Consider the following 16,958-nt stretch of genomic DNA (forward strand, 5'->3'; position numbering starts at 1 on the left):
AAACCGCGCGTTTTCCCGCGTTCCCCTGTGAGGACGCTCTGATGATCGTCATGGAAACTATCTGACACCCAGCCAATCACGTCTATCAACATCACAATGGGGAGGGGCTTGTACATTAACTGCTTCATTGCCTGCTGCTGCGGCTGGTGACTGCAGACTTAGGCACTATGTATAATACACTGGGGCAGATGTATTAACCTGGAGAAGGCATAAGGAAGTGATAAACCAGTGATATGTGCAAGGTGATAAAGGCACCAGCCAATCAGATCTAACTGTTAATTTACATATTGGAGCTGATTGGCTGGTGCCTTCTATCACCTTGCACATATCACTTGTTTATCACTTCCTTATGCCTTCTCCAGGTTAATACATCTGCCCCACTGTACGGTTATCACTGTGGGGGCAGCACGGGGCGACATGCGTGGGTGCTTCTGCCTGCAGCCCATACACACAGGGCAGCCTCCTCCACACCACAGGCCGGGGCCACATTATGGGGCCACTTATCATTGTTCACATATTCTGTGCCATATTAGCGCCCAGAATCGCATTGCAATACGCCATCACACCAGCGCCATGCATCACTGGGCGACCGCAGGGACAGGGGCTCCGAAAAGCGGCTGCGATGCGTCGTTACGTTGTATCGCACCGTCGGTAGGTGCGTTCCCCGCTTTAGGCAAATGGTCTACGCCGTGTTGTGTGTACACAGGATTGTGCGCTCCCGCGGGTCGCATGCAACATCGAATCTGTGCTGCGCGGCCCACCGGAATGTATCGCTTGCGACCCTTTGCAGCTTAATGGAGGACACGAAAGTTCATTTAATCGTTCCTTAAATCAGCCTGTGTGCACAGGAAATTATAATCCGGGGAAGAGGCAAATTGCCCTATCGGCCCAATGGCCCGTCTTCAATGTGTGTACCCAGCCTGTAGGTTAGATTTCAGTTTGGACACCCACCCATGGCTGCCATAAGAAATTGCGGGGCCCGGGACTGACAAAATAGACAGAACCTCCCCAAAAAAAGATTCTGCTGCACCCCTGTGTGATGTCATACATCGTGACGTTACATATAGGTGGAGCGTTACAGACCTTCAAGAACGATTCACAGAGAGCCGATGCGCGGGGAAGGCTTGGTTTAGTCCTCCCTGCGCATCAGCCCGCTGTTGTATACACCTGGTGCAGCTCTCCAAGTATCGGCGGTAGGAGCCAGGGGTGGGCCCCTCTCTCTGTAAGGGCCCGGGACACCAGTCCCCTCAGCCCCCCCCCCCCGGACACACCCCTCTCAAATCTAAGTCTAAAGCCGGGTACAAACTGGATGACGCGTGTACCCGGCGGCAGGGCAGGCATCAGCATGTGCATATACACTTGCGGGTGATGCCAGCGGCACATGGCGGGGGAGGAGGGAGCATTCGACAGCATGGCACTCGCTGGGGATATCAGCCGTCGGACGTGCATGCAGATCCGACGGAGGACGTCGCTGACTAATCACGGGAGCGCGCATCGTTGGCGACATAGTGCATACACATTAGACAATATCGTGAACGATGTATCGGAATCGGGCACATCGTCCACGATATCGTCCAGTGTGTAACCATAGTAATGGTGGGTACACACCAGAACGACTCGCAAACGAGCGACCTCGTTAAAGAATTCCCATGAACTCCAGAGCAGCTCCCTGGCAGTCCCAGACAAACGATATAAAGCGATACACAAAAGATAGATCTAAAAGATCTTGCAGAAGATCTAGGAGTGGTCACATCCAGCAGCATCCACACTGTGCGATATTACAAGCGATACCGGTCATTTTCACCCTTCTGAGCAATATCATTGGTAATATCGATAACGATGCTCCCGCGCATCGTTATCAACCCTCACTGTCGGCTGTACCACGGGCTGGCCGTAGCGTGACATCACTGCACAGTATCGCTAGCAATATTGTATAGTGTGGACTTTTTCACCCTGTCGACCATTTGACTCAGACTTTTGACTGTCGACCGTATGGTGTCGACCTAACTCTCTCTACACATGTTACATCTGCCCCAGTGCAGCATGGTTTTGCCCAAGCGCATTTACTTGCTTTACTTCCAACTCAGAATTGGGCAGAGTCCACGTTCTCTGGCCATGCAATAGGGAATGCAGCGTAATTTGTATAATTAATACCACATATCACAGCTAGGCCCAACAAGATGTAGTTATGTGACTGGCAGCCACTGGTATCCGTTTGGATGGTCGACCATGTTATGGTCGACCACTATTGGTCGACAGTGGCATGGTCGACAAGGACACATGGTCGACACATGAAGATGGTCGCCACATGAAAAGGTCGACATGAGTTTTTCAAAATTTTTTGCTTTTGTGGAACTTTTCCATACTTTACCGTTCCCAATCATAATCCACGTGGATCGTAATCTGTGCCGAGCGCATGCGAGGGGAGACGGTGCACTAATTGGGGTCCCCCCCCCCATCAATTCCATTCCTCCTAGTCCGTAGGGAATACTGGGATGGTAAGAGTCACCATGGGGTATAAATGGGGTCCATTGGAGCCTGGCACTTTAAAAATTCTTCAGTGTGCTGGCTCCTCCCCTCTATGCCCCTCCTGCAGACTCTGCCGATTATCAAAAGTGGTGAGATACAAACCAGCACACAACATAAAGAGAGGATAGCAGCGCAATCCACAACTTGAAACTAGGTACAGCAACAGCAGACACAAACAACAAACACACAAGAACAACTCTTGCAGGAAAATTCAAAACACAGAGATTGGGCGCCCAGTATCCCCTGCGGACTAGGAGAAAAGCAATTACCGGTAGGTATTAAATTCCTATTTTCTCTCACTTCCTAAGGGTTACTGGGATGGTAAGAGTTACCTTGGGGATGTCCCAAAGCTCCCAGAACGAATGGGAGAGTCCTGAGACCCCTGCAAGACCGAGCGACCAAACTGAAGTTCCTCAGTAGCCAAGGTATCGAACCTGTAAAAAACTTTACAAAAGTGTTCGAACCAGACCAAGTTGCAGCTCGGCATAACTGCAAAGCCGAGACACCACGGGCAACCGCCCAGGAAGAACCCACAGACCTTGTTGATTGGGCCTGAATAGAACGCGGCAGCGGCAATGCTACCAAAGAGTAAACCTGCTGGATGGTCACCCGGACACAACGAGCAATGGACTGCTTTGAAGCAGGACAGCCAATCTTCGTAGCGTCATAGAGAACAAACAGGGAATCAGATTTCCGGTGACGAGCAGTTCTCTTGACATACACCTTCAAAGCCCGAACAACATCCAAGGATTTGGAAGCAACTGACGTGTCAGACAACACAGGAACCACAATGGGCTGGTTGATGTGAAATGCCGACACAACCTTAGGCAGAAACTGCGGACGAGTCCAGAGTTCCACTTTATCCTTGTGAAACACCAGATAAGGGCTTTTACAGGATAAGGCCCCCAATTCCGAGACTCACCGTGCCGACACCAAGGCCAAAAACATGACAGTCTTCCTAGTCAAATACTTCATGTCCACCCGGTGTAATGGTTCAAACCAGTCAGATTGGAGAAAAGTCAGGACCAAATTGAGATCCCATAGTGCCGTGGGAGGTGTAAAGGGTGGTTAAATACGAAGGACACCTTTTAGGAATGTTTGGACTTCCTGGATAACAGCCAACTGTTTTTGGAAGAAATAGACAAGGCCAAGATCTGAACCTTGATGGATCCCAAACGAAGGCCCATATCCACACCTGCTTGCAGGAAGAGCAAGAACCTTCCCAGATGAAAATCTGTAGTGGAGAACTGTCGACCCTCACACCAGGAGACATACTTCTTCCAGATGCGGTGGTAATGCTTAGATGTGACCACCTTCTGAGCCTGGACTATAATTGCGATAACCTTTCCAGGAATCCCTTTTCTGGCTAAAATCTCCCTCTCAACTTCCATGCCGTCAAACTTAGCCGTGGTAAGGATTGATAGACGAACGTCCCTTGCAGAAGAAGATCTTCCTGAAGCGGCAGTGGCCAGGGCTCCTGTAGGGAGATGGCCAGGAGGTCCGCATACCAGGCCCGGCGAGGCCAATCAGAATTGCCTGAACGCTTTCCCTTTTAAGTCTCTTGATGACCCTGGGAATGAGAGGAATCGGAGGGAACAGATAGATGAACTGGTAAATCCACGGTGCTGTCAGAGCGTCCACCGATGCAGCCTGTGGATCCCTTGTCCTGGAGCAGTATCGACGCAGCTTCTTGTTGAGAAGCCATCATGTTGATCAGCGGGCAGCCCCATCGTTGTACCAACAGCTGAATCACCTGCGGGTGAAGGCCCCACTCCCCCGGGTGCAGGTCGTGCCTGCTGAGGAAGTCTGCTTCCCAGTTGTCCACTCCTGGAATGATGATGGCCGACATGGCCCTGGCATTGCGTTCTGCCCAGAGGAGTATCCTGGACACCTCTCACATTGCGGCCCTGCTTTTTGTTCCTTCTTGTTTATGTATGCCACCGCCGTGGCGTTGTCTGACTGGACCTGTATGGCCTGATGTTGGAGGAGAGAAGCAGCTTGTAGAAGGGCATTGTAAATCGCATTGAGATCCAGAATGTTTATCGGAAGAGGGGCCTCCTGACATGACCACCTTCCCTGAAACTGAGCCCCTTCGGTGACAGCACCCCAACTGCAGAGACTCGCATCCGTTGTCAATAGAATCCAAGCCTGAGTTCCGAAGTGTCGACCCTCTACTAGGTGGGGGATCTGAAACCACCATAACAGGGAAATCCTTGCTTTTGGCGACAGGGATATACGCTGGTGCATGTGTAGGTGTGAGCCGGACCATTTGTTCAGCAGATCCAGCTGGAAAGGACAAGCAAGGAATCTTCCGTACTGGATAGCCTCGTATGAGGCCACCATCTTGCCCAACAGCTGGATGCAGAGATGGTCCGAGACTTTCGGAGGTTTCAGAACGGAGCGCACCATCGTTTGAATTGTTAAGGCCTTGTCCATAGGAAGGAACACCTTCTGAGACACCGTGTCCAGGATCATCCCCAAGAAGTGAATCCACCCATAATCCGTCAGAAGCCGTGGAGTCAGGGCGATGCTTTCTAACAACCGAGCTTCGGACACAGCCTTTATAAAGAGATCGTCCAAGTATGGAACGATGGTTCACACCCCTTACATGGAGTTGTAGCATCATCTCCACCATCACCTTTGTGAACACCCGTGGAGCCGTGGATAGGCTAAAGGGCAGGGCCTTGAACTGAAAGTGACCTTCCTCCAGAGCAAACCTGAGGTAAGCCTGATGAGGTAGCCATATTGGGATGTGAAGGTACGCATCCTTGATTATCCAGGGATACCAGGAATTCCCCCTCTTCCAAGCCTGAAATCACCGATCTGAGTTATTCCATCTTGAATTTGAATACCCGTAGGTACAGGGTTCAGAGATTTGAGGTTCAAAATTGGCCGGGCCAAACCGTCCAGTTTTGAGACCATGAACAGGCTGGTATAAAAGCCAAAATATAAAACAACAACCAAAGAAATTACTCGGGCGCTTACAATTAAAGTCCTGCAATATTCAATTATTACTGATCATACACTGCAGCTCTACCCAGAAGTCACTGTAACTTCACAGAGAGATAATACAACCAAACAAATATAATAAAGCGCTGTCCAAATCAGTTATAATTAAAGACATAAAACATTTAATCAATCACACAATACATAACCACACGGCCGGTGTATTAATAAATATGACAATTATAGTTTAAAACCACATAATTAACTTTATCTCTCAGTTAAACACTATAAGATCCCAATCACTTGAACTTAGAAAGGCTTAGAATAATCAATATAATTTTTAATAGCCAAGCAGAAATGGTTAGTAACTGTAGTTTGCGCCTAGTTCCAATTGAAATCAGATGGCCAGATGAAATCGTTAATGGCGTGTTTAGCGTCTGATTCCAGTTATGACCATGAACTACAAGCAAGAACTGGTAAAGAGATTGGTCCAGGTATGAGTAAGGAATCAATTAATGAACAAAGTGGCATGCATCAATTATTCAATAAATTAGAGCAATTATGCATATTGGAGACAAAACATTGGTGGGACCAAATTACATTACAGAAATACCTGGACAATAATCTCATACCAAGAGGTTTACGCATTTTAAAAACTGCGACCTTTCAGGATGATGAGAAATTTGTAAGTGAATGGAATTCACTTTTAGATAATTGTTCGAATAATTTAATTAAATTATTAATTCGGTTTAGAGAGGCAAAAGTGAATACTATTAAAGCAGAAATAGAAAAAATTCAGGATAATTTGAAGGATTTTTCTGGTGATGTAGGCTTTAAAGAGAGAGACGCTAAGATAAATAACAAATTGGAGGAGTTTGAGTTGTCTCTAATTGAGAGGAAAGATGCGAAATTGAATAGGGATAGAGGTGATTACTCACAAGGTCATGTCAGGTCCTTTAATAGATTACATAGGGATCAGCTGTATCCAGTATCTAGAATGCCTGTGAATTACCACAAAGTTGAAAAAAAGGGGAGAGGTTTTCAAACTTATAATCAGTCTCATGCAAGATATAATACCAAAAGGGAAAAAGTTAATTTTGCACATCAAAATAGATATGATGTGCTAGATATAGAAGATGATATCAGAGCCAGCCCCATGACACCGAAGTGGAGAAGACAAGGACCAATTAGATCTAGATGGAATAGTATGGCTGATAGTAATGAGGAATCGCCACGTTATAATGATTTTTTAGATCAGCGACCCAGAATGAACAGGACAGCGGGGTTAAGAGGAGAGGGAATAAAAAGAAGAAGAGAGCAGTTTCCAGAGGATGTAGAGGGGGATGAAGGAAACAAAGGAAAAAATGTCCGGTTAAATTGAAGCCTAAAGGGATCTATAATTTATCATCTAAAATATTAAGTGAGGACGAATCATTACTTCTTTCTAAGGGTCTTAATTTTGCCCCTGCCTGTAAACCCAATATATTCACACTATTTGTGGACCTGAATAAATATATAAGGACGTTGAGTAGGAAACGTTATTTCGCCAAAAGGGATTTAAATAAAATTAAATCAAATGATTTTCCCATCATTTTGGATGAGAATGATAGAGTAGCTCTCTCCATTTTAGAAACATTAGCTGATGAACATAGGTACAGTCCAGGAGAAAGTTTATGATGTTAATCAGAAACCTAGATTTCGGAAGAAATCGGATTTTTATCCTTTACAACATAGAAGACCCTTTATAGAAAGTTTTTATAAAAACACTATGGAAGATTTTCGAATCATGTGTAATAAAGCAGATAAACACCATCTGAAGGATAACTTAAATTCTGGTGAGAGGATTGCCCTGAAAGAGTTGTGTAATAATCAGGATATAATTATTAAATCTGCTGATAAGGGGGGGGGGGGGGGGGGGGGGATTGTTGTGCAGAATATTGAGGACTATTTAAAAGAAGCAGTAAGACAATTTAGTAATATGGATACTTATAGAAATTTGGGAGGTAATCCCACGGGATTATTTCAGTGTAAATTAAAAAAGATGCTTCACAGAGGTCTTGCGGAGGGAGCAATATCCAAAGACACATAATTTTTTGTTCACTTCCCATCCAGTCACACCCACGTATTATCATTTACCGAAAATACATAAGTCCCTCACAGCACCTCCTGGGAGACCTATTATTTCTGGTGTATGGTCATTAACTAATAATTTGTCACATTATGTTGATTCATTTTTACAGGGTCACGTTAAGAGCCTTAAGTCATATATAAAAGATACAACACAATTCTTGAATCTTTTAAAAAATGTGAGATGGAAGAGTGGGTATGGTTTGGTCACATGTGATGTGGAATCTTTATATTCCAATATTCCACAGGACCAAGGAATACAAGTAATAAATTATTATTTATCAAAAGATGATTCTTTGGATAAGGATCTACGTTACTTTGTATTAAAATCGATTGAATTTATATTACATCACAATTATTTTGTTTTTGAGTCACGTTATTATTTACAGACACGTGGGACGGCGATGGGGACCAGGTTCGCCACGAGTTTCGCGAACCTATACATGGGTAAATTTGAGGAGGACCATGTGTGGGATAGTGACCTCGGGGTGGGCCTGGTCCTCTATTGCCAATTTATAGATGATATATTTTTTATTTAGGACCATAATCAAGCACCTTTAGCACCTTTTTTGAATAGTTTTAATTCCAATAGATTTGGTCTCACTTTCACTAGCACATTGAGTTTTGAACAGATAACGTATTTGGATATTGCCCTCTCCGTAATAAATGATGAAATCATTACAGAAACTTATGTTAAAGATGTGGATCAACACAAATTCCTCAATTATCGAAGTAATCATTTAAGGAAATGGCGTGACAACATCCCCAAGGGGCAGTTCATTCGTATGAAGAGGAACTGCTCATCTCAATTGGGGTTTGAGAAACAAGCACATCTTGTGTGAGTAGAGTTTACTCATCATTTATTGAACAAGGGTATCCGCGTGAGGTTGTAGAGGAAGCTTATATAGAAGTACAGAGTATAGATAGGGAATCTTTACTTAGGACTAAGAAGGATAGTCCATATACTGCCCCAGATAATGATAGAACCACTAACTTCATTACTCAGTTTAATTCACATGCATCAGAAATCAGAAATATTATAAGAAAGAACAGTGAGATATTGAAGATGGACTATTATGTGGGTCATCTTATTAAACTAGAAAAAGGAGTGATTTTTCGGAAAGCGGATAATATTAAAGGCAAGTTAGCACCGAGTCACTATAGAAGGAAAAGTAATGGTGGAATGAAGGGTAAGAATTGGCTGTCGAATACAATACCTGATGGTTTTCATAGGTGTGGTAGGGACAGATGTGAGACTTGTAGTCATACGGAGAAGAAAACCGTGGAGATTACATCATTTACAACAAAAGATAGCTATATGGTTAGAGAATTAATTAATTGTAATTCTTCATATGTAATTTATGTACTAACTTGTGTCGGTAGACAATACGTAGGACGCACCACGAGAAAGTTAAATATTAGGTTTATGGAGCACAAACGTAACATCATGAAAAATAATAAAATGCATTGCCTCTCGAATCATGTTTCGAATTGTCCAGAAGGCACATTAGACAAAATCAAAATTGTTGGTATTGAACAAATTAAAACCACTTACAGGGGGGGGGGGATCGTTATAATATGCTCTGTAAGAGGGAAGCCTTCTGGATTTTTAGATTATGCGCATTAAAACCACAAGGGCTAAATGATACTGTGGAATTAAATAATATATGAAATATAAGTAGTTAGCTTTTGAAAGAGTTTTTGGTGTGATGAATTTTTATTCATTTATGGATTTTTATTCATTGATATATTTAATGATGTATATGGATTATGATGATATAAAGATCATTAGAAGAATGGGAATTATTTCTTTATATTGATTGCGATTTGAAGGTCCTGCAATATATTGATATATATATTTTATTGTGAGACATAATATTAATTATATGTTTTTCATTGCTATACAAAAATTAGTATTAGAGTAGCAATTAAGTAGAATAGTATATGCGATACCATGAATGCACGGAAAACATGTTATGCACTGGAGATGCAGTGTTTAGAGCGCACATTGACTGTGAGGTTAATGCAGAAATGGTGAGGTTAATGCAGAAATGGAAAACACGTGGAGCGCCTGTGTGAGTAATGAATGGAGAAATGGAACGCAGAAATGGAACGCACACAATGCGCCTGCGCGAGTGACGAAACCGGAAGTGGGAGTACAGCGCCAAGCTTTAAATAAAGTAAATGAATGACCGTGCATTCATCATTCATCTTTCTGAAGAAGCTGCCGAGTTTACTAAAGGCAGAGAAATGCGTAAGAGAGGAGTGAGACCCACGGCTGGGGATCTCCATTTTACTAACACTCCCTGCTATTTAGCGTGAGGACTGTGCGGCATTACCTTCTGCACTGAGGGTGAGACGTCTCCTCAGATGCGGGAATCAAAGGTCTGAAGACACGCTGGAGTGAGATTTTCAATGAGCGTGGCCACGCAGGACTGATAAGTATACTTTGAAACATTCTTTATGAATGGGAATCAGTTACCAATTATACATCAAATGGCTCCGCTTGCTACATATTGATACAACTGGAAACAGTCACTGAGCTTGTGATTTATCTTTTTAGCTTGCTAACGGAACAGTTATCAATGCTTTACTAACCAGTTCTTGCTTGTAGTTCATGGTCATAACTGGAATCAGACGCTAAACACGCCATTAACGATTTCATCTGGCCATCTGATTTCAATTGGAACTAGGCGCAAACTACAGTTACTAACCATTTCTGCTTGGCTATTAAAAATTATATTGATTATTCTAAGCCTTTCTAAGCTCAAGTGATTGGGATCTTATAGTGTTTAACTGAGAGATAAAGTTAATTATGTGGTTTTAAACTATAATTGTCATATTTATTAATACACCGGCCATGTGGTTATGTATTGTGTGATTGATTAAATGTTTTTGTCTTTAATTATAACTGATCTGGACAGCGCTTTATTATATTTGTTTGGTATAAAAGCCCTTTGTTTTGAGCAAAGGGGGAACTGGAACAATGACCTGCATTTCTTGCAGTTGTTTGATGGCCTCTAGCAAGGTAACCTTGGACACAGGTGAAGCTGGTAATCCGGACCTGAAGAATCTGTGGAGGGAGCTGTTGAAACTCCAACCGGTATCCTTGGGAGACAAGGTCTCTCACCCAAGGATCCCAGCAGGATTCCGCCCAAACATGGCTGAAATATTTGAGGCAAGCACTCACCTGAATTTCCCCTTGAGGCCGGGGCCAACCGTCACGGGGAGGGCTTGGTAGAGGTAGAGCCTGAACTCTGTTCCAGGAAACCAGTGGCCGCTGGTCTGCATGCTTTACCTCGGTTTCCCCAAACAGCGTTGGGAGCACCTCTGGCTCTGCCCCGAAATCTGGCCACACAAAAGGACAGGATAGTCACGTCTGGCCTGAAGAGCCGCTGACGGCAGATATGTGGACTTACCGGCAGTAGCTTGTGAAATCCACTTGTTCAGTTCCTCACCAAACAAAGCCTCCCCCGTGAAAGGAAGGTTTTCAACGCCCTTTTTGGAGTCGGCATCCGCCATCCACTGGCGCAGCCACAGGGCCCTGCGAGCTGACATAGCCATAGCAGTAGAGCGTGAGTTGATAATGCCAATCTCCTTAATAGCCTCACTCATGAAGTTAGCCGAATCCTGAATATGTTGCAGGAGTGTTAGTACCTCATCTTGAGGCATGGTATCAAAACCCTCTATGATGTTACCAGACCATTTAACAATGGCCCTTGTGATCCAACCACAAGCAATGGTGGGTCTCTGTGCGACTCTTACTGCAGTGTAAATGGATTCGAGTGTAGTCTCAATTTTACGGTCAGCAGGGGAGATAGCACTAGGTACAGGCAGCACAATCTTACGTGACAATCTGGATACTGAGGTATCCACAATCGGAGGATTCTCCCACACCTTCCTATCCTCAGGGGGGAAAGGGAAGGAGTTTAGCAACCGCTTAGGGGTTTAAAATTTCTTGTCAGGATTAACCCACGCCTCTTTAAAAAGTGTGTTTAAGAGACAGGAAAGGTGACAGTAGACTTTTGTTTTACATTAAAAAACTACTCCTCCTCACGTTCTGCCTCTTTATCAGGGATATTCAGGACCTCCCTGAGAGAGAGTACTGTCTCCTTTATCCCCCTCAACTTCCCCTTCCTCCAAATCTGGCATCTCATTATGAGAGTCAGATTGGAGCACATGGGGCAATGGTGGTCATTCCGAGTTGTTCGCTCGCTAGCAGTTTTTAGCAGCCGTGCAAACGCTATGCCGCCTCCCACTGAGTGTATTTTAGCTTAGCAGAAGTGCAAACGAATGTATCGCAGAGCAGCTAAAAAAAAGTTTCTGAGTAGCTCAAAAGCTACTCAGTGCTTGCGATCACTTCAAACTATTCAGTTCCTGTTTTGACGTCACAAACATGCCCTGCGTTCGCCCAGCCACGCCTCCGTTTTCCCGAACACTCCCTGAAAACGGCCAGTTGACACCCAGAAATGCCCACTTCATGTCAATCACTCTGCGGTCACCAGTGCGACTGAAAAGTTTAGCTAGACCCTGTGTGAAACTACATCGGCCGTTGTAATAGTACGTAGCGCGTGCGCATTGCGCCGCATGCGCAGAAGTGCCGTTTTTTTGCCTCATCGCTGCACAGCAAACTAATGCAGCTAGCGATCAACTCGGAATGACCCCCAATGTGCATTTCTGAGAAACCAGTAGAAGGGGGCAGGTCTGAGATCAGAAGTGCGAATCAGAAAATCATCCACAGAGTTCTTAAACACTAGTCTTTCCTGCCTAGCAGTAGCCAGTTCAGATATGTTAGACATCATTCCTTTTATTGAATTCAGACAATCTGGTTCCTGTGAGCTGCTTCCCTGTGAAGGGAGACTGCATTGAGCACATAGCAGAGATCCCCCTGTGGAGGAAAACTTTGTGCTACACGACTGACAAATAACCTTCTTGGCAGACATGTTCATGCAGCAGAACACACACACACACACACACACACACACACACACACACACACACACACACACACACACACACGAGCAGTGAATAACACAGAGACCCAGTGTAAGCCTGGATGGAGTGAGACAGAGAGGAAGAGAACCAGAACACCGCTGCCTCTATCAGCTAAAGCAATGCTTTGCCGGGCAGAAAACTAGGGCCTTAATACAGAATATATTGCTCCCCCTTCTACAAAACCCTCTGCTACCAGTATAAGTTGTGTTTTGAGGATTCTTGGAGGAGCAGCGCTTCCCTGCATGCAGCCTGTAGTATGATGCAGCAGGAAATGGTGCCTCTGAGCTGCTGGTCCCGATCTCCGGGAAGCCACGCCCCCTTAATGGCGCGCGGTCCCTGTATAGATTATACTGTCAGGCACCGCAGCGCCGAGAGTCCGCCACGCCCTTATGCCGCCCTTGTAACTGGGGACCCCGATGTGTGTACTCACCACTCCAGCGTCTTCAGCATCCGTTAGGGGTGGCGGTCTGCAGTCGGCGTGCGTGCACACGCTGGGGGTAATGCCAAACATCTCCCCAGGAGCTATGTCCTGTCAGCGGGGATCCCGACCATTAACCCAGGCTCCAACTGACCCCATCTATACCCCATGGTAACTCTTACCATCCCAGTATCCCCTAAGACGTGAGAGAAAGTAGTCTTATTTAAATAAAAACACAGCGGTTCCAAATAATTCATTTTTATTGTCAAGTGCTACAGTGGACATGCGCGATACACAAGCTTAAATTAAATACATTATAGAAAACAAACCAACTTATTTTACTATAACACACAAACAACTTCCTACAAAATAAAGTGCAGAATCATCTAAGATCGCTGAAGCTACCATCCGCAGCGCCTCCTTTCAAGTATATAACATTTGGCAAGCGTTTGCGCAGCGAGGAGACCGGCGCCCTCTACTGCCACATCAGCTAAATGCAGTGTCATTATTAAAGAGCAAGATTTCAGAATCCTATATATTTCAGCATGTATTGTTTGAGGCGGAATAGCCACAGGTCGTTTTACTGTAATGTCTCGTACATGTTCTCCTTTAACATTTGCGTAGTACATTTGATTATTAGTTGTTGCTGCCCTTCAGCCATGTCTTTATATTATCAGCTAAATAGGTATACATATACCCCTGCAATGCAGGGTGGTGTCGACAACTCTGCCTGATTGTACAAATACCAGGGTATTACCAGGAACACAAAACCATGCATTTCACTAAAAGGGACAGGGTGACCCATGAACGAGGCATGTGCAACCCTACAGAACATTGGAACACTCAGCCGGAACAGTGACGGTTCAGAAAGAGACTATATAACCTTAACTGGAAATCGTTTTCGGGGTTCAATGACAGAGCAATATTGGGTAGCAGGGGTGGGAGTTCCGGGGGTCAGTAGTAAGGGCAGATGAGCATTTGCTGATCTCACTACCACTCTAACCTGAACCTTAGCACGTAGTCACATACCAGTATTCCCTGATTACACGCACAATGAGGGGCCGCCATGTGGTGGCGTCTGTGTAATAACATGCAGCTAACCAGCCCTCTGCCACGTCTTACAGCTCCGAGCTGGCGCTTCCTATCCTCACGCTACGCTCCTATATAGTAACACGGGGATGCTGGGAAATGAGTGGTTATGGATATAGTAGTACTAGACTGGTTTAGGCGACAGTGTATGTTGCGATCTCCTGTTCTGGTGCAGATAATCGCCGGACACTGGTCGCCATAAAAAAAAGGATGCTGTTGCTTTTTCTTACGGTTCCCACGGAGCGGGTGATAGGGTGGCAGGGATCCATAGGTGCGGTCAACGCCCGACCAGACATAGATCCCAATCTGCGGCCATGAAGCAGTATGGTGTAAAATGTACCGGTTGGTGGTGAAGATGCCAGTCTGTGTAAGCACTGTTACCGATGACCAAATAGCATACAGCAATGGCCACCGGCTGTGTATTAGGTCACATTAACAAAGAAGAGTCTGATGCGAGTCCTAAGCAGCGGCAAAGGCATTTCTCAGTGCTATATTATAACCAGACACATAATGTTACACCCTACACATGGTGGGCAGATATAAGGCAACCTGTGGACCTGGTGCTGACATACAGACTTGGGGGGGGTAGACATTTTTTTCCCCTGAGTCTACATTCCCTCCATGACGCCTTAGGGAAGTAAGTAGCTCCTAGCCAGTGGGCACAAAATGGCCGCCTCCTCTGGTCCAGTCAGGGAGAATTGTAACCGATGCACAGAGAACCAAACCATAAATCTTATGATGCTTTACCAGAATTCCACTAAATTCACGTCACCCCAGAACAGCAGAAAAACAAAGGACAGCATAAAACTGAAGTCCCCTAATCTCACCAGACACTAACTGCAGAACCCAAACATTGGTTATTACTAAAGAAGTGTTTTGGCCAAAGCAGCATCATCGGACTTTATCCCAGAACCCTCGCTGCCTTCCCATCATCCCTTGCAGGAGCAGCGCACAGTATAATGGTATGCGTTTAGTGATTCAGCAGTGATCACGGAACATGACAAAGTCCTTCCTAGCTCACATCCACCATACATTCCTGCAGTATACCAGGTACTCGGTGCTGTGTAAGGTAGGACAGGAGTATTTCGGAAAGAATAAGAGTATATAGAAAGAGGCGATGAAGAAATTCGGCATCGCCAGTGTTTCGCAGACGAGGCGCCTTCAGCTCTGCTCCAGGTACTGGTGGGTGAACATATTGAGTTCGCTGTCCAGCCAGCCGGCTTTATTTCTGCAAGGAAGAGGAATAATTGATAACTGCACATCATCAGGCGGGGTATTGTTCAGACGCAACAGTCTGGGGGGTAAAAGGACTCTCGGGTTATAGCGATTATTACCCCCTATCCCCCGGCTTTAGGGAGAAGGCTGAGCTGAGTGACCAAGTTCTACAAAGCCCAGACCAGGAGAGCCCCGAAGCCTCCTGAGATTCAGGACATTCCAGGAGAGCTGGGACGCCGGAACTTACCGCAACAGTTTGGCTCTGCTCTGCAGACCGTCCAGGGTTTCAATCTTCTTATTCAGGGCGGTGATGTCCTGTTCTAGGTTTTCTCGCGTTACATCAACCTGCTGACACAAGTGGGCAAACGTCCCAGAGAGTTCCCTGCAGGTGTGACCAGGAGAGACTGGGATGAGCAAAGAATCCAGAACGGATCTCATTTACATACTTGGGGGGAGATTTATCAAACCTTGGAGAGGGATAAAGTGGAGAAGCCGCCCAAAGCAAAAAATCCGCTTGTAAGCGCCATTTATATAGCACATTAGTTGCTTTTGGTGACTTCTCCGCTTTATCTCACTACAGGGGCCGGATGTACTGACGCCACAGATCGCCGGAGGTATGATCTAGGGCGTCAAATCGAGGTATGGATTTGCCTTGTGATTTCCCCTTTAAAAAAACGTCCGAGATGGGCCGTCATCTCGCACCTCCGGCGTCATTACATCCGGCCCCAGGTCTTCATATATCTCCCCCTTCGTCAGAGATCAGTTTTACAAAAATGTTACATTTGTCCTAATGCCTGGTATTAAAGGGACTCTCACCCAAACCTACTGAAAATCATCATACTAGGCACTACAACACACCGCAATTATTCCCGGTACTTGAATTGCTGACTCACTGCTGCACTTGGTAAGGCACGCAAGCCAATAGGTGGGCCGGGAAGGGCTGACTCAATGCTGCACTTGGTAAGGCACGGAAGGCAATAGGTGGGCCGGGAAGGGCCGACTCTCTGCTGCACTTGGTAAGGCATGCAAGCCAATAGGTGGGCCGGGAAGGGCCGACTCTCTGCTGCACTTGGTAAGGCATGCAAGCCAATAGGTGGGCCGGGAAGGGCCGACTCTCTGCTGCACTTGGTAAGGCACGCAGGCCAATAGGTGGGCCGGGAAGGGCTGACTCAATGCTGCACTTGGTAAGGCATGCAAGCCAATAGGTGGGCCGGGAAGGGCCGACTCTCTGCTGCACTTGGTAAGGCATGCAAGCCAATAGGTGGGCCGGGAAGGGCCGACTCTCTGCTGCACTTGGTAAGGCATGCAAGCCAATAGGTGGGCCGGGAAGGGCTGACTCAATGCTGCACTTGGTAAGGCACGGAAGGCAATAGGTGGGCCGGGAAGGGCTGACTCTCTGCTGCACTTGGTAAGGCATGCAAGCCAATAGGTGGGCCGGGAAGGGCCGACTCTCTGCTGCACTTGGTAAGGCACGCAGGCCAATAGGTGGGCCGGGAAGGGCTGACTCTCTGCTGCACTTGGCAAGGCACGCAAGCCAATAGGTGGGCCGGGAAGGGCCGACTCTCTGCTGCACTTGGTAAGGCATGCAAGCCAATAGGTGGGCCGGGAAGGGCCGACTCTATGCTGCACTTGGCAAGGC

The 16,958-nt window shown here is 46.0% G+C and overlaps 1 protein-coding gene across 1 annotated transcript in view; it reads right to left on the bottom strand.

Moving 5' to 3' along the window:
- Nucleotides 1-13,257: 13,257 nt before the first annotated feature.
- The window catches only part of MFN2 (mitofusin 2), a 38,771-nt gene continuing 35,070 nt past the window's right edge, over nucleotides 13,258-16,958 (bottom strand). Inside the window, exons 17-18 of the mRNA XM_063943825.1 lie at nucleotides 15,567-15,701; nucleotides 13,258-15,332 (exon numbers count right to left, since the gene is read on the bottom strand). Coding sequence (XP_063799895.1) covers nucleotides 15,266-15,332; nucleotides 15,567-15,701 — 202 coding nt within the window. The 3' untranslated portion in view covers nucleotides 13,258-15,265. The remainder of the gene's footprint in view (nucleotides 15,333-15,566; nucleotides 15,702-16,958) is intronic.

This window comes from Pseudophryne corroboree, chromosome 10 (assembly GCF_028390025.1).
Source record: "Pseudophryne corroboree isolate aPseCor3 chromosome 10, aPseCor3.hap2, whole genome shotgun sequence".
Classification (NCBI taxonomy): Eukaryota; Metazoa; Chordata; class Amphibia; order Anura; family Myobatrachidae; genus Pseudophryne; species Pseudophryne corroboree.